A 19,348-nucleotide genomic window follows, 5' to 3' on the forward strand; every position below is an offset into this window, starting at 1 on the left:
GTATCTCTCATTCTCTCTCTCTCTCAAATAAATAAATAAAATCTTTAAAAAAAAAACAATAGCTAAACTCAGCCTAGATTTTGCAATATAATTTTCTGATCCTTTCACTTCATTATTTAGCCTTGTTTTCTTGTGTTTTATATCAAGTGTTTTAAAATCATTTTGGGAATTAGGTGAATAATTATAAAACCTATCTATGAGTGGTTTTCTCCCCCTCTCTTTTTGGGACTCTAATGACATGAATGCTTATTCAACCTGCATAAGAATGATATCTATACGAGGTAAGTCTAAAGAAACCAGATAGCTGGAAATGTTAAGTAATGGGATTTTTTTTTTATATTCTGCACTCACCTTTTATTAAAAAAAAAACAAATCAAGATATGTAAATAACATGATATGTCTATTTATTACTTTCAGAATCCAATCCAGTCAATTCACCAGACAGTACAGTAGCCACCATCTTTCCCCCCTCCTTCCAATAAATGTCTTACAAAACTGAACTGGATAATGTAATTTCTCTGCTTTAAAAAAATGATAGAAATCAAAGATTTTCTGTCCTCTTAGTATAAATTTCAGACTCCTTACCTGGCCTACATGACCCTCCAATAGAGCACATGCCGCCTTCTTTGAGTTCCTCAAACAGTAAGGTCTGTCTTTACCACTTCACAACCGCTGGCCCACTAATTCAGCAGACTCTTAGTCCTTCAGGGGGTCCCAGTTTAAATACCACTTCCTTAAAGAAGCTTTGCCCTTTCAACCAACGTCAAGTCAGCCTCTTCTAATGTTCTCCTTCTAAGCACTTTGTGCATGTTTAACCACAGGTTTATATTTGTTCAATGCCAGCCTTCCTCCATTTGACAATATTCTCATGCCCATAATGGTGAGGACTGTGGCCATTGTGTTCTCTATTATGTACCCAGCACCCGGGACCATGTTGGCAAGGGAGGAAAGGAGGAAGGGTAGATGAATTTTTCAGGGAATATAACAATAACACTATGATTTTATCATTTTTTAATCCTTCTATACTTCCAATATTTATAGCTTGGAAACTACATAGTTACTGGGAAATAGGATGGAGTTTTGAATCAAAATACACACTTTTGAGTCCCAGTATGGCACTTCAGGCAATCACAAGACTATAAAAGTAATGCAATACCCATACCATTTAATTCACAGTGTGATTGTAAGATCAAATGAAAAAATGTAGATGCATTTAAATGTTAATTGTTATTGTTGTTATGTTTTGAAATGAAAATTTAAGGGTTTTCTGAATTAGCCAAAATATAATATTTCATATTATTTTAATACATGCTAATATATTTAGTATAGTTTTCTAAGCTTTTGAAAATTTCTCTATCACCAGAGCATCTCCATAAGTGCTCCCCTCCTCACATGTAAATATTACCTCCATAAAATAAAACAAAATAAACTTTACCTCCAGACCACATGACTCCCAGCCTAAACTTAACTCCCCTTATATGAAGAAGGGTGTGGTTAAAAGCACAATGTCTGGATTTGAGCCAATCAGGGATATTTGATATCTCTAAACCTATATTTATCTATAAAATGGGGAAATAATACTAACTACATCAGAAGGATATTTTGAGTATTACAAGATAATGTATGTGAAATACTTAGTAATATCTAAATTGGTGAATATTAATTATAGATGAAAACTATTTTTAAAAATATTTATCTAGTCTTTTTGACTAAGATGTAATGAGATCTTCAGTTTTATGACTCATCTGATTGATGAGGTAAAAATCAGTTACTAAGCTGATCAAAATTAAGATGTCTGGGTAGTTTAAGCTCTTTAATTGGTATCAGAGCATGCATTTTCTAAATATTGTGAATTTTTAAAGTGCTTACAAAAGAGTGTAGGATCAGATTTCGTTCTTTCATCAATATGATTGTTACTGCAAATAATGTATTTAGAGAGATCTCACTATGAAGAAGTCAAGGATGGGGAAGAAAATTACAAAGAGAAACAATTAAATCGTAATGTATGTTCCTTGTCCTTAAGTAGTTTTCAATAAACCATAAACATACAAATTTCCCAAACTTATTTAATTTCTATCATATATACAATCTTTGCTGTGGTGTGGGCTATAGAGTCATCAGTTGGACTGTTTCAGCCTCTAAATAGTTATAAACTGAGCTAGATTTGCCTACGAGGCACTTGTGATGTTGACTGCAAGATACTGTCCTATTTCCACAAAATAAAAATTTATAATTACAATATTTCTTTGGCAATTACAAAATAACCCAGCAATATGTGTTTTTCAGGACATTAAGTGACTCACTGACCCTTGCTTAAGGAGAGATTTTGGACTAAACTATGAGGGTGCACATGATGTAACAGACATGGCAGAACCATGTGTCAGATATTGGGGGAAAGTTCAAGATCATAACAAAAGCAAACACTTATGTATTGTTTATAGTGTATACTTTATTGTATTATGTAAATATTACATTAACTCAATCCTCACAGACCAACCCTATGAAGTATGTACTATTTTAATCCTTATTTTATTGATGAGAAAACTGAGACACAGAGAGGTTAAGGTACTTATTCAAAAACAAAGAGCAGAATCGGGATTTAAACCCAGGTCTGCTAGATCTTAACCAATGCACAGACATCTGTTCTATGATTTAGTTAAAATAAACTCTAAATAGAAATTTCAAGAAATTGATAATAAGTTATTTCAGTTAAACATTTTTTTAAAGTGCTTACTGGGCTTAAATAAGAGAGTGGCAAATGTCTACAATATTCAGGACTATCTGATGTAATAAAAAGCTTATTGAAGATTAAAAAAGTTTTAGTTGAGGAAAATACATCAAAAGGCATTTTAGACACTAAGAAATACTAAATGGCCAGTAAGCCTCTTTTTAATACTTTAATCATAGTCAATATTCTGGCTTTAATATTTATATACCTAGCCCCAAATACTCCCATGAACTCCAGGCCCATATAGCCAGCTGCCTTCCAAATATATAATGGACCCTGTTGGTGGGATGCATATTGGTGCAGCCACTGTGGAAAACAGTATGTCAGTTCCTTAAAAAATTAAATACAGAAATACAATATGATCCAGTAATTCCACTACTGGGTATTTACCCCCAAAAATGAGAACACTAATTTGGAAAAGCTATATTCACCCTGTGTTTATTGCAGCATTATTTGTAATAGCAAAGATATGGAAGCAACCCAGGTATCCATCCTTAGATGAATGAATAAAGAAGATGGATGGAATATTACTCAGTCATGAAAAAGAATGAGCTCTTGCCATTTGCAACAACATGGATGGACCTAGGGGATATAATGCCAAGTGAAATAAGTCAGACAGAGAAAAACAAATGCCATTTCACTCCTAAGTGGAATTTAAGAAACAAAACAAATGAATAAACAAAGAAAAAAAAGAGACAAACAACAGAGTTTTAAATACCGAGAGCAAACTGGTGGTTGCCAGAGGGGAGGTGGGTAGGGGGATGGGTGAAATAGATAAAGGGAATCAAGAGGTACAGATTTCCAGTTACAAAATAAATGTCACAGAGATGGAAAGTATAACATAGGGAATATAGCCAATAAGACTGTAACAATGTTGTTTGGTAACAGATGACGACTATACTGATCATGGTGAGCTCTGAGTAATGTACAGAATTGTTGAATCATTGTGTTGTACACCCTAAACTAATATAACCCCATATGTTAATTATATATATATATATATATATATATATATAATACAATCAATATATACAGGCATTTCAGAACCAATCAGATTCTTGGTCTATCAATATCAGCTTTGTTAAGTGAATATTCCGTATCTGTAAAAATATCACCTGCAATTATTTTGTGAAGTCACGTTACCAAAAAATGCCTGCACTCAGTGGTATAGAGTTTTCACCATATATTGAAAGCAAAGTTTACTAAATAATTTATTTAACATATTCAGCTTAATCATTTCAAATTTTAAAAAGTATGCATAAATATACTTGTATAGAAGAAAGACAGGAGTGATTTGTAATAGTGTAAGAATGGCTATCTCTGGGGGCGCCTGGGTGGCTCATTTGGGTAAGCAGCTGCCTTCGGCTCGGGTCGTGATCCCAGGGTCCTGGGATCGAGCCCCACATCGGGCTCCCTGCTCGGCGGGGAGCCTGCTTCTCCCTCTCCCACTCCCCCTGCTTGTGTTCCCTCTCTCGCTGTGTCTCTCTCTGTCAAATAAATAAATAAAATCTTTAAAAAAAAAAAAAAAGAATGGCTGTCTCTGGGTAATGTAATTGCGGATAATTGTTTTCTTCATTTGGTAATTTTCAAATTTTCTATTATGAACATGTATTATTTTTGTAGTTAAAAAATACATACTTTAAAAGGGGGTTGTGTTTAGCTCTGTAGAAACTAAATTTTAGAATTAGTTTAATATTTCTTTGATAAGCAATACTAAATTCACATAATTTCATTAAGTGCTCTAATGGTTACATAAAGAAATAAAAATAAGTTCTCTGCATTCAAGTAATTTGGTGTTATAGTGAAAAGCCATGGCTAGACCTAAATTTAAGATTCAAGTTGGTGTTGAGAGATGAGTTACAGTCTTGGAACGAACAGATGTGTGAAGCCATTGGTCGCCATTTATTATCATATACTTCAGACATGTTGCTTGACCTTCCTCAGTTTGCACATCTGTGGAAGGGCCATTGAGAGAATTGATAAAATGAATGTATTATGAAGTAGTATTTCAGATCTAATTTGATATTGCTGTGTTAGTACTCTCTAAGCAATTAATCTTTCATGTTAAAATTATTCATTTTCAGGTAATTGAGTCTTTATTTGTAAATAGATAATATGGTCTGGATCCTAACAATTATTGGGTCATAGGGGAGAGAGATTTTTCTGCAGATCTTACCCTCTATCAACAACTCCATCTATCCATCCATTCATTCATCCATACATAGATTTTTATAGGACGTCTTCTGTAAATGAAGTGCTGCACTGGGCACTATAGTATCCCCTTAAATATTTTGTTTCTTTAATAACATTCCTCTCAAATTCTGTGTATTTGTTGGATAATGATTGATCTGGCATTTCTATCTATCCATATGATCATTTGGAATCAACTATATAGCATTCTGAATGACATTGATGAACTCCAATATTAAGCAGGCCAAAAATAAGATTCTTCATGAATTTTTAGCAACTTCCCTTGGGGGAAGGAAAGTTTGAGTTTCCCTGTGATCTACTCTGGTCAAATTGCACAAAGAGTGTCTGTGTTAGGTATAAGGCTTCATATTTTTGAAGATTATCAAACTGGAACACATCCAAGTCAGGTACCAAGGCTAGATAATGGTTGAGGCATCCTGGAAACTAGTTGGAGGAAGCAGAAATGTTTAACCTGAAATGGAGAAATTTAGTGGAGGAGAAGACAACCACTTAAAAATGCCTGAAGTTCTATCCCATGATGGTAATAGAGGCTTGTTCTCAGGAATTAGTACAACCAAGACAAGGACCTAACGAGTACAGTGTTAACAGGACCAGCTGTATGCACCCATTACCCATGATAGCCCTAATTTATACCTGCTGCAGCTGAATTAGCCCCTGTTAATTATTTAGAGTACCTTGTTTCACTCTCAGAGGTCCCAATGTGGACCAAAGATTATATTCACCTTAAGTTTTGTAGAGGTAATACAGTTTTTAGTTCTATATCAGAAGGAGCTTACCAATAATAGAAACTGTCCAATAATGTAATGAGGCACCTTACAAAGCAACTGTTTTCCTCTCACTGGTAATGAACACACACAGGCCTAATGTCACCTGCCTGGGATGTTTCAGGCAAGAATCCCTTATATGGTGGTGGCTTTTAAGCTACAGGTACTCCAGATTTAAAATACTCTTGTTTTATTTTTAATGTTCTACGGTCAAAGGTAAATTCCATGGCACATTTATTAATAACACTTAATATTTTAAGTATATTTTTCTTACTAACATGAAGACCTCGCCATTTTGTATTTCATTGAATTTTTATGGGTTTTGACTAATTTCTGGGAACTAGCAAATTCACACAAGTATTTCTATGTCAGGTTCCTTGTGGATAATACGGAGACAGAGGCCCTGCTGTGATAAATAACACCAGGAAAGAACTGCTTAAGAATATGAATTGGACAGGGGCACCTGGGAGGCTCAGTTGGATAAGTATCAACTCTTGATTTCAGGTCAGATCATGATCTCAGGGTAGCGAGATCAAGCCCAGCATCGGGCTCCATGCTCAGCCTGGAGTCTGCTTGGGATTTTCCCTCTCCCTCTGCCCATCCCCATCCCCACTTGTGCATTCATTCTCTCTCTAAAAAAAAATAAAGTCTTAAAATAAAGAATATGAATTGGACAGAATATAAATTGTCTTTACTAAAAGAAATCTATTTAATATTGTAAATGGTTTGCTTTTATACTTATTTAATACATTTAAATTTTTTAAGATTTATTTATTTGAGAGAGAGAGAGAGAAAGAGCACATGGGCACGTTAGCAGGAAGAGGTATAGAGGGAGAGAGAGAATCTCAAGCAGACTCCATGCTGAGCAGGGAGCCCGATGTGAGGCTCAATCTCAGGACTCAGATCATGATCATGACCTGAGCCGAAATCAAGAGTCTGTCACTTAACTAAATGAATCATCCAGGCACCCCAATAAATATAATATTTATTTTCTAGTATCAGTCACCTACTAGAACATGCTGTTTTGTGATATGGAATTCAGAACATTGTCTTTGAATTTAAAGTCTCAGTTCAAGTCCTCACTCTGCCAGTAACCGCTTTTGTGATTTGAGATAAAAGATGTAACCTCTCTGAGCTTCAGATTCTTTATCTAGACTACAAAGAGATAATGCTACAATTTTATAGTGTAATCCTTAGGATTAGGAATAATTATGTTAAAAAAAAAAACCTGGCACAAAGAATGTGTTCAAAAAGTTAGATACTATGAGAGACTGTTTTGCAAACATTAAATCGATTTTAACCTACTTGCCACTATTTAATGCTGCTCTATTTGTACATCCTTGTGCTCAAGGTTGACTGTCCATTTGTTAGCACATCTGCATATTCCTCGTAATTAATATCTTTTTTAATGACATATGGTTTAGTGACTGGAAATTGAGTCTTGCCTTCTGTTTTCAATTTGTTTATGACTCAACAACTCAGTGTATGTGTCTGAACTTTAATTTTCCATTCTGGAAACTAGAATTTAAAATCCTTGCTCATATGTAGCTATTTCAGAAAATGTGTAATCCAAGGATTTTGAGTATGTGCCAGGCTATTCAGTGGTGCAGCCAGGATGCATGTAGATAAAAGGCCATGGTTTTCTCTTGTGTTATGTTAACAGGGAAATCTAAATGAGGATGCCAGTAATCTACCCTCTGAAGTGGGGGACGGGTAGTTTGAGCTAGGCTGGAGTCAGATTCCAAGCGAAGCCAGGAAGAAGCAGCACATGGGCTTGGAATGAGCGTGGGCAGAGTTGATGGAGTCATAGACCCTGGAATCAGGCTGAGGACATGATTGCCCCACAGGAACGATCTCACATGGTCCCGATGGCCTGTCCCTCTGAAGGACAAGGTCCAGTGCACATTGGATGTGAATTTCTGACTTCTGAACCGCATCTGGAAGCACTAATACCTCTTTCATGCTGTTTACACATTCTGTGTTATAGTTACTTGAGTCCTGTCTTATCTCTGTACTAAACATAAAGTAGATGGTCTAAATCCCACTCTCCCTCTATTCTGCCCTTTCTCTTCCCCCAGCAAAGAATCTTGTGCGGAATGGCATTCAATCTGTTTTATTACAGATTTGAATTTAATACAAAATATCACAGACTTCTTCAGTATCTTAATGCAGTACTTTATTCCAGTATTTTATTTATTTTTTATAAAAAATTATTTATTTATTAGAAAGAGAGAGGGCACATGTGAGCAGGAATAGGGACTGAAGGAGAGGGAGAGAGAGAGAGAGAGAATCTCCAGCAGACTCCCTGCTGAGCGTGGAGCCAGACTAGATTTCACAACCTTGAGGTCATGATCTGAGCTGAAATCAAGAGCCAGTCTTTTAACCAACTGAGCCATCCATGAGCCTCTATTCCGGTATTTTAAATGCACACACATACACACAAAAACACACTGCAGTAGTAACAAGTTGGTCGGTGAGCTGTCCTGAGAAATGGGTGCATATGAGAAGTTCATTGAATTCATTTTCTCGCCAAAAGTTTCCTCTTTTGGCCACTACAGCCTTGGTAGTCACCAGTCACATGGAAAAAAGAAAAAAAGCCTCTGCTTTTGCTTTTTAGAGCTCTCCTCAGGAATATATTATAAATTATAAATTTGTAAGGAGCAAAAATTTAAGGCATTCTGTTTGCTTTGTTTTGTTTTGTTTTTAGATAGTGAAGAATCCACAAGCGCATATCATTTAAAAGTTTAATAAAATGGTACATTTTAAAGATTATAGCATCTAGACTAGTTCAATCTGCGATTTAATTTATGGCTAATGTGTTGCATTCATTTTGCCTTCCAAAAAAGGTTAACTTTGAAATTTTATTAAAAACTCCCTTCCTTTGAATTTATAGATTGGGGTAGCTGTTTTATCCACTTGCCGTCTAGAATTAGTATTTACTGGACAAGAAGTGTTGATTCAGGAGGTTGTCTGTGGAGTGCTTGCCCCGTGAGGGTCATATTAAACTCGAGAGAAGCTTTTTGAGCAACATAGCATGTTGGAGACAATATATCAAGCTGATAGATACACGGCTCTTCTGTTAAGAAACCAGGGATGAAATTATGGCTGGCTCCCAGTTATTGCTTTGGTGCTAAGGAGCCTCCAAGGAATAGGTCTAGGATAAAAGGGGTTAACCAGAGGGGAAAGAAAGGTTTCCAGAATTCAGTGTTACTAGAAGCATGGAAAATGAATAGTTATATGTAAATAATTCAAGATGATCACTCTGGAAATATTTTGCAATTTTATATAATCAGTGTGACCAATTTAATGGGGCACATTTTTTTGGTTATCACTCAGAAGAGAACCCAAGATACTGTATTATTATTATGGAGCCTACTTTGGGGCATGCCTTCATTCTTTCCTAATTGCATGATCATGCAGTTTTAAACATGTGAATGGATTTTTGTGTATATATTTATAACTCCAACTTTTTCATGTTGATGACTTACCAGAACTGATTTTTCTTCCAAATTTGGACTGTTGGTGATATGATATTCCTTGACACATAAAAGTTAGACAAGAAAATAGTCAAATGAGGGGCGTGACTTTATATGTTCTACATCATACACAATTTTGTCCTTTACTTTTTGCCCATGCCTTTTCGATATATGTCCATTTATTGTGAATCAATTTAAAAAAAAATAGAGCAAATAAATAATCATTGTTAAAACTATGTGTGTTCACAGATAAATGATCAATTAGCAAGTCTGTAGCAGTGGATTATGGGATAAGTGGCCCTGGACAGAAATCCTACCACATCCTGGGCATGTCACACTTCTACTAACTGAGGGAGCAATTTCATTTCTCTTCAAGCATCCGGTTCAGCCTCACACTTCAGTACTGAGCTGATGCCTTCGCTTTCATTTTGCTCACCGAGAAAATGGAGACCATCAGAAGAGATCCTTGCTGTTTTTCCGTCATGAAATCTCCCTATCTCTCTGTATCAGCAGTCTCTGAATTCACTTCTGCACAATGGGTATACCATCCCTGCTCTGGTCAATAGCCAGCATGCCCTGCTGGCTTGCTTCTCTCTGTCTCCCACACAGGGAATTGGCTTTGGCAGTTATTCTTCCTTCTGCTACATTATCATTTCCCCACATCTCTTCTGGATCTTTCTAGTAGGTGTGCATACACTATAACATCTCCCAGTTTTTAGAACACCTTCCGTTAATACCAGAAGCTTCTCTAAATGCTGCCCCATTTTCTACTCTCCTTTAGAACAAAATCCTTCAAAAGAGTTGCCTGTGCTCACTAACCCCTCATTCCTTTCCCATCGTCTCCAGTCACACTGCCGTGCCCGCCACGGTACTGCATCTTTTCTTGGCACCTGTCACCAAACACCTCCGCTGGGCCAGATGCAAAATACAATTCTGTCTCTTTCCTTAAACTCTCAGTGCGTTGGACAGTTGATCAGTCCTTCCTTTTGGATCTGCTTTCTTTACTTCCAGGCTGTACCTTCTCTAGGATTTTGTCCTCCCTCATGGACCACTCCTTTATGCCTCATTTGTTGTAGAAGATTCGTCCTGACCTCAAGATGTTGGTGGACCTCATGGCTCAGTTCACAGACATCTTCTGCACTCATTCCATCTACACTCACCCCCTGGGTTATTTCATCAAGTCTCAGCCATTAAATAGCACACACACCTTCATCCACAACTCCTATCCTGACTCATACTTGCAGCTTCTTCTTGGATGTCCCTCCTCTTCAATGTAACATGGTCAAAACAGAATTCCTGATCCCCCCTATAACTGATCTCTCCCCTCAGCATGCCTCAGCTCAGCAATGGCACCACCATTCACCTGGGAGGTTAGGTTCAACACACTGACAGCATCTTTAACTCCCTCATTTTCTCTTAGCAAAATACCCTCCCCACTCACTTAACAGCAGATTGTATCACCACCTCTGCTGCTGTCACTCCAATCCATGCTGTTGTCGTCTTTTACCTGAATTGCTACAGTAGGCGATCTCCCTATGTCTGCTCTTGCCCCTACTCCTCCATTAGCATAGAGTAGTCTTTATAGGTTCCAAATTACACCATATCCTTTATTGAAACCCTGCAATGGCCCCCAAATCCATTTCAAATGGAATCCAGAGCCCTTAGTATATTTTCAAGGCCTAGAACTGGAAAGGATCTTGAGGGATCTAGACCCTGCCTGTCCCTCCAACCTCTTTTCCTTTCCTTCTCCATGGCCCACATCAGCCACATTGGCCTCTCCACTGTTCTTGAACAGAGCTGATGCTTCCTCTTCTCACTGCCCTTGCACTTATTGCCTCCCTGGCTGGATTGCTCTTCCTTCAGACACTCATGACCTTCTTTCTCATGCCATTGAGGTCTCTGCTCAAATGTCACCTAATAACATGTTCTTCCTATGATCTTCCTGCCCAGTCTGAATTGTTACATAATAATAAAATTGCACTCCTTTTCACTTTCTCCTCTCTTACCCTGATTTATTTTCCTCCTGAGCTTAGCTGTCTGGTAGGATCTTATGCGCCCACTTAATGCTTGCTCCCTCTGTTTACATCTAAGTTCCACAGGGTCAGAAGCCATGTCTGTTTTACTCGTTGCTGTTATCCCTCCACACAAAGAATACTACTTTGCACAGAGTAGAGGCTCAATAAATGTTTATTGAATAAATTAGTGGATATTGATGAACTCAAAACCCTTACAACAGATTGATGAAACTTGTAATTTGTCCATTCTCATCACTGGCCATTCATTAGCTTCATAGTTCACAGGCAGGTTCTCCTGAGGGGGAAAGTACATAAAACACACACACTACATAAGGCTATGTATGAAAAAAAGTTGAAAATGAAGTCTGAGAGTTGTTTTCATTATTTTGATCCCTTCTTCTTCTTCATTAATGATGTCTAGTAGTCTTTGACCATTAGAAATGTATATTACAATAATTAGAGTGTTCCTAAAAACTGACATTACAGTAGCACTTAAATTCTGCTGAGGGAAGTTCAGATCAGTCCAACATAGTAATAATAATAATAATAATAATAATAATAGCAACAATTAATAATTACGAAGTCCCAAAATAAGGTGCCTTATTTACATTGTCTCCGATCTTCACAACAATTCTCAAAGAAAACTATCCCCATTCCAAAGATAAGAAACATTAAGCTCAGAGACATTAGGTGATTATCCTAAATTCACAGAGCTTTGCTTAATTTCTTTCGAGTTTCAGGCTACCTTTGGAACAAATTTTAATATGATAGGTTCATTCAAGTTATACCTCCTGGAAAAATTAATTTAATAGCCAGAGTCATCTTGTCATTCTTTTAAAGTAGAATAGGCTTTAGTTTCACTCACTCCTGTAAGACCTTGTAGAACTATTCAAATAGAGTTCCCTGATAGATTATATCAAGTAGATAGGCTAAATTCAGGAAAAATTGGCCAGAGATTCAACCAAACTAGAAAAGGCAACATAGATGCTTCAACTTGCAACATATTGGAATAAGAGCAACTGACTGTATAAATCGCAGGAGGAGAGAACTTTAGTTTTTATATTTTCATAGGTGAGAATTAAGTCTGGAATGTACTGTTTTCAGCTAATCGTATATATTTATCATTGTAGAAAATACAATTGTAATAAAACATCCTCAAAAAAAAAAAGCCAGTTGTGTTCATGAGTAGCAGTGTGATTAAATGGCAATGGGTGATATATATGGGAGAAATAAAAGATATGGACTCCTTCACTGTTTGATTGCTTGATTGCTTAGCAAAGAGTTAAAATAAAAAGGTACTTTAATATTTGGTTCACTAAGTTCCCTACATATTTTTAATTAGATAAACAGAAGTACAGGTGGGAATGTGCTGCATATTCATTTGTCTTGCTATTTGGGGGCTGGCTTTTAAGATTGAAATACTAATGTAATTGTGTTGAGATGAACAATAAGGAAGTACAGTAGTTCAGGAATGAAAATGTTAAATTAAATGGACCATGTTTAACATTGTTGTTGATCCTGAGGAACAGTTTTTCCAGTATATGGAGCATTTCGATTCCATCCAGCATATGTTCTCCACAGTTTTCTCTGCTCTAATTCATCTGTGTTTTTCGACAGCTCCAGATGGCGTGCTGCCTCCGAGGCTTTCATCTGCCACTCCAACCAGTCTTCAGGTTGTCTGGTTTACACCAGCTCGCAACAACGCTCCCGGCTCTCCCAGATACCAACTCCAGATGAGGCCTGGACACCCCACCCACGGATTTCTAGAGTGAGCAACCTACTTTGTCCATTCTCCTCACTGTCACCTAGATCATACAATGTGGGCAGAACTTACTTTGTCTTAATCTTTGAATAGGTCAGTTCTCATTTGCAACAAACAAAGGCCACCTTTTAAATGTACAAATAAGAGACAAGTAACACCCTAGGGGATAATTATTTGCTTTGCAAAAATCTCTATTTTTCATTTATATAACATTAATATAAGATTTCTTCCCCCTTAACTTTCCATGAGCATATGTATTGCATAAAGCAAGCATAAACCTGAACTGAAAAAAGAAAATGCTGTCTGAACTGTAGATACAAAATTACAATACTTAGTCTACAAATTCCACGTGGCAATCAGTCTCAATAGTAGTCTAGAATTTTCTCAATACTACTAGAATTTACATCTCATATAAATGCAGTAGTACAAACCCTCAACCAAATGGCTCATTATTTTAAGAGAGATCTCATATGACAACAGAAAATTACAGTACTTAACTGTATGTTGACATTCTCTGAAAATTCTTTGCAATAAGATTTTACTTGTTTTTTTTTTTAATTTCTTTGAATATCTAAAGCTTCCTAATGAACACTTCTTTCCTATGTAGGTTATTTTCCAATCCTTCTGCATCGTTAAGCTATGAAGTGAGAGATCTCCAACCATACACAGAATATGAGTTTCGGTTGGTTGCCTCCAATGGATTTGGCAGTGCACATAGTTCCTGGATTCTCTTTGTGACCACAGAGGACAGTAAGTGGTCTGAACAATACACCGCCAAATGTTGTCTACATTAGGGATGAGTAAATGTCTTAAGTTTTTCCAAAACAGAGAAATAAGCATCCACTCTTTTCTTGACAGTTAGTGACAATAATCTCTTCTAGGGCAAGGGTAGTCAGACTCTCCTGAAAGAAGGAAAATGTAGGCTTGGGGGATTTGTAGGGTGAGGACTTCAGAAGAAAAATTACTGCAGGAAGAAGTAATTTGCAATAAATTACAACATGGACCCATTCTATCCTTTAGGGTACATCTAGGTATCCTGCAAGAGGGAAGTTATCATGTTCCACTTAGTGTACTCTGCTTTGGAGGAATTCCAGCAGGCAGAAGAGCATGAAATAAGAGTCTTATTTCATGAGAATGCTTACTATGTCATTAAATGTTTTCCTGGAAGCAGAGTCCATTATACTTTCAGTCATACCTGAAAGACAGGCTTCAGAATAAGGAAGTATAATCTGATAACAATGATTCTGCACTATTACAAAGAGTAGATTGGGATTGTCTTATTCAATCAAGAGACTTTTCTAGTTTTTCACGAGTTATATTTACATATATATGTCTTGACTAGGTTATACATAGAAAATAAATATGTGACTGTAATACTTCGTTTTATATAAATTACTTCTATAAAAGCACATATATGGAAGTATAATTTTTTTTAGAAAAGTTTGAAATTAAATCAACTCTATGGAGTGAATGAGGACACTATCTTTGAACAATGAGGTTTTTAGGGTTAATCTTGTCAAGTCTTTTAATCAGAGGCTGCTTAGTGGATGTGGCTCAGTTGGACAATTGCCATTCTGGCTCTATATCCAATGAGGACCTGAATGACTTTCAAAAGGCTAGATATTAATCAGAAGACACGGTATTTGAAACAATATCAATTATATATTAAATAGATTCTTTTATTTCTCTAATACCCTTAATTATATTAGTGAGGATAAGACATCAAATGAGATAGAATCAGAACTATTTACCTTCCTTAAAGCTTCCTTTATTTTTTAAAAAGGCCATTATGAACAATAATATATAATACTTCATTCTTTTCTCCCAATTTGTAATTACTCCCTGGGAGCAAGTTAGGTACTTTACAAGGGCACATCCAGTCCTTTTGGTCTCTTGGGTACCATTTAGTAAATTATCAGCACAGCGCAATAAACGACACCCAAGACCCAGAAAGCATGAATGCACTACTCAATGCACCTACACCCCATTTAGGGGGAACATCACACACACTCTGGGGAATCTAACAACATTGTCACCAGCTGTATACAGATTTATGAACTAAAGAGCTCACCCTCAAAGTAGATTTTTAAAGAAACATTTTTTTAAAAACAACTGAAAATAGACTTTTAATTCTCCTTGGATATAGCTTGTTTGAAGGCACTCAGTAAAGGTTAACTAAAAATAATTATTATTCAGACCACTGCAGAGGTGGTGGCTCCTTAGAATGCTGCCTTGAAAGAGGAGGGAAATGGACTCCTTCACCCCCTCCCCAATTTCTATTCCCACAGAGAAAGGACAACACTTGGATTTCCTCAGTGGTGATTCTTCTTCACTAGCGACCATGAACTTTTATCTACAGGCAGGAAGTTATCACATAAATAAAGTATAAAACATTGCAAAGTACCAGTTAGCATAACATTCTTTGTTGAGCAAACTTCTCCTGCCTTATCTTACTACAAAACAAGTCTTGCAGAGTCTATGTGGTTAGAATTTTCATGCACACAGACATTGCCTTCTTTGTGATTTGTAGGGCCTGGGTTTGAAGTGAATAATGTTAACCCTTCATCTTGTTTAAGAATTGGTAACACATGACTATATAGCCGGTATTAACCCAAGAAACCCAGCCATCATTTTTATGTAAATCCTTTCTGTGAAACCAATGACTTCTTTCTTCTTCTGCTTCATGTGCACACTGCAAAGTCGTATACATTATGAAAGAGCCAAAGGCTGGCCATTTGCCCCCCTAGGTTAAGTCACCAGTGCTTGCTTACCCCCGAGACATAATGGCAGTGCACTCTATATTTTGGGTGTCAGTGGAGATGGATGCCATCTCTGGAAGGATGTGCAATTGAGTTGACAAAGAGTGAGTGATTGGCATTGGGCACAAGCCGTTTTTTCTGTCAGGGCTTCAAAGCATTGCTTATGAAACCACCCATGATGACAGCTCCATGCCAGATTTGCACTTGATCCTGACCAGCACCGCCCATTTGCCCAAGTGCAATTTCTAATGTAAAAATTCTACATATCATCTTACAGAATAAAACAGAGAAGTCACCTCATGCCCACATTTAAATTTCATTCCATCAATAGGCACCTTTCTGCATCAGCCAAAGCCTCTCGAAACTTCCTGGGGCCAAAAAAGGTCACCAAGAGCAATATTTTGAGTGTGATATAGTAAGACTGTGATTTTCGTCAAGCTTGTGACATGGCTGAAACCAGAAAGAGATACCTAGGCAGGAAATGAACTGTACACAGAGAAACAAATGCTTTGAGTGCAAAGAGAAGTTCTCACGGACAGAGAAAAGGGTTGTGGAGAATCTTAATAGATTTTTTTTCAAATAATTTGTCATTTATATCGAGTGCCACCAATATCCAGTTCCATGCATTTTTAAAAATCTAGTGTGCTGATGCCAAATAATAATAATGCACATTTCCTATGAATATTTTAAATCCTGTTAAACGTGTGTTAATAAAAGATGTTTATTGCAGCCAACTTGGTCAGTGTAGTGTTCGACTATTTGCAACCAGATAAATACAAACAACTCATGGTTCCTGTTTTGTGTGTGTGTGCGTCTGTGTGTGTGTGTGTGTTTTGTTGGTTTTTGGTTTTTGGTTTTGGGATGCTGCTGGCAGTCCAAGCACCTGGCATATCTGTGGTTTGCAAAAATACATTGAGATTGTGTTAGACTTGGATGCATATGATTGATAACATGAAGACACTTGCCAAAGCACTGAAATTTTTGGATATTTTTTAACCTGAAATAACCATCACTCCTGATTATATTATTGTTCCCTTTCTCTTGTACGCTCACAATTGTTTTCTGTATGCATATAGAAATTGTAGTTGGCTGGAAGGGCAAGTTTCCTGTAACTTTAGCATATGGACATGTACTTTGGCCTACTAAAATCCTGCCCTGTGGAAAATACGAGATAACCCACTTTTCTTTAAAAATGTGGATTCCCTAGACCACCAAAAGTCAGCTAATCTGTTTTTCTCAAAGTTTTTCAGGTAACAGGATTGAAATATGGAATATCTTTATTTCAGTCATTTTAACAGCAAACACTTATGGTATACACAGGCAATTAGATGAACCTAATGAAAATGAGATTGTTTTCCAAAAATTACTTCTCTCCTTCCAAAACAAAACAAAAACTCAAATTGGTTCTGGAGTGGGCCATTGAGTTATATATTTTTAAAAGACTTTAAAAATTTGATCATTTTACTAAATTTGAAGTTAAAGACCCCGCATTTGTATTTTTAACCACTAATTGAAGAGGCATTATTAAACAAAATTTGTGGGATTTGAACAGTTTATTCTGTAGATTTACTTAGGCAACTTTTCATGAGCTCATCATTTTGCTAACAGACTGTGAGTTTTGCCTGGAGTATGCTAGAACGTAGGACTATGTATCCTATCACCTATACAGTGGAATTTTAAGTATTCTTTACATACTTTATGTATTCATTATTTTGGACCTTGTTGTTATTTTTCCCACACTTAACAATTGCACCGTGAACAAGGGATGAAGCAATGAGGGATACTATTCTAGTATCTGGATCCTGCTTTACTTTTTCTGTCAGCATTTTTGAGTATCCTCTCCCCAACCCCTCATTCATCGCTGAGATTCTCACAGCAGGTTACAAAGGAACAGAGGTTCTTCTGAAGCGAGACAGAGAGACATTGCAATGTTCATGGACATCTGTATCTAACAGAACACATTTCTTCCTCATTTGTTGTCTGGCAAAATCTGCTCATTTATCAAGACTCTGCTCAAACGTCACCTCCTCTGTGAAGCCTTCCCTCCTCCTTGCTACTGTAGAATTGTGATTTGTATTGTGCTCCATCAATAGCCACTTCTGAACTGTAACTTCTCAGGACCTAAGTCTCTGTCTCATTTATCTTTGTACCATAGCCTCCCCTTATCTGCCATTTTGCTTTCTTTTATTATGAGTTATGGCTGTTAATCTCTTACTGTGCCTAATTTATAAACTATCATAGGTATATATGTATAGGAAAAACATAGTATGTATAGGGCTCAATAATATCTACAGTTTCAGGCATCCAGTGGGGGTCTTGGAATGTATCCCTGCAGATATGGGGGGATGACTGCATATTCAGTGCCTGGTGGAGGATCTGATATAGAGCAGGTGCCCAAAAATTGTGAGTTGAAGTATTGATTAAGAAGACTTTTGTATAAGCAAACCCATGAAAACTCAACCAAGCAAACCTAACCGGGGACCTGCCCTGTCCCAGGGACTGAAAGAGACATCAAAATTACAAAGATGATGAAGACACTGTTCTTTCCTTGAGGCACCCATTATCTAGCAACGGGGACATAGAGTGAAACCATAGTTAGAGTATAGAGAACTAAGGCTCTCACAGAGTGAGAGCAAAACCAGAGGCCGAGCATTTCCCTCAACATGGGATGTCAGGCAAGCCTTCCCTGAGGAGAAGATGAAGAGATGGAATAGGGAATGATTTATATTTGGAGTTCACTTTAATATCACATTTCAAATTTATTTTCTCACAATTGGCCCAGAAGAAGGCAGAAGAAGCAATTGCTGTTGGGTTGTCCGCTGACACAGGAGACCAGGGGGTGGCTTGCAGGGTGTTCTGCCAGTGTTTTCAGCCTCTGTCTGAGATGAGGAGGGTGAGGATGAGAGGCAAATGTGAGAAGGAAATCCCAAAAGCAATCCTCATGCGCTGCCTTGGTCAGAGGCAGACTGCTGGCTGTCCCTTTGACTCAACATTGACTGTCTTGACTAGGATAATGGATGTTCTAATTAGAGAGGCGTCTGCTAGCCCAAAATCATGTCTATTTCAAAATGAAGCAGTGAAGGATATATAGAAAGAGAATTCCAGAAGGAAAACACTTTTTTTCTTATTCTCAAAACCTGTGCTCTGAGTCTTGTAACAGAGAGAAGTAAAACTGTGGTATGAAATTGGATTAATTGATCAAGATAATTCTAGAGCAGGATTTTCTAGATCATTTAATAAATATATTTGTGCTCTTAGGAGTATTTAAGTTTTGAAATTAATATTGCACGGCCAACATCTTTTTATTAGTGTGCTTTAGAATTTGAAGTCTCAATCTACACCTTAAAAATGGTTTCTGTGAGAGAAAAAGAGGAACATTTTAAAATTAGAGTGGAGCACATTTGCATCAGTAGATTTTATTTTATTTAATGAAGAAATATGAACTATAGGTTTCAGTAGTCCTGCACAATTATTTTGCTTTCTTCATTCTAAAGAGGCTTCCTAATTGTTTTAAATATTAACTTCTGAATGCTGACATATTTACCCTTTCACACAGTGATTATAGGTATCTTATTTTGTCCATAACAGAAGATCCATGATGAAAAGTAAATTATTTCATCTGCTGATTTAGGG

General features: G+C 36.9%; 1 protein-coding gene across 1 annotated transcript in view; it reads left to right on the forward strand.

Moving 5' to 3' along the window:
• The window catches only part of USH2A (usherin), a 716,035-nt gene that overhangs the window by 436,792 nt on the left and 259,895 nt on the right, over positions 1 to 19,348 (forward strand). The window contains exons 38-39 of the mRNA XM_028104725.2: positions 12,812 to 12,962; positions 13,564 to 13,706. Coding sequence (XP_027960526.2) covers positions 12,812 to 12,962; positions 13,564 to 13,706 — 294 coding nt within the window. The remainder of the gene's footprint in view (positions 1 to 12,811; positions 12,963 to 13,563; positions 13,707 to 19,348) is intronic.

Source organism: Eumetopias jubatus, unplaced genomic scaffold, assembly GCF_037043125.1.
Source record: "Eumetopias jubatus isolate StellerSeaLion01/CBP00866 unplaced genomic scaffold, mEumJub1_p1.0 scaffold_12, whole genome shotgun sequence".
Classification (NCBI taxonomy): domain Eukaryota; kingdom Metazoa; phylum Chordata; class Mammalia; order Carnivora; family Otariidae; genus Eumetopias; species Eumetopias jubatus.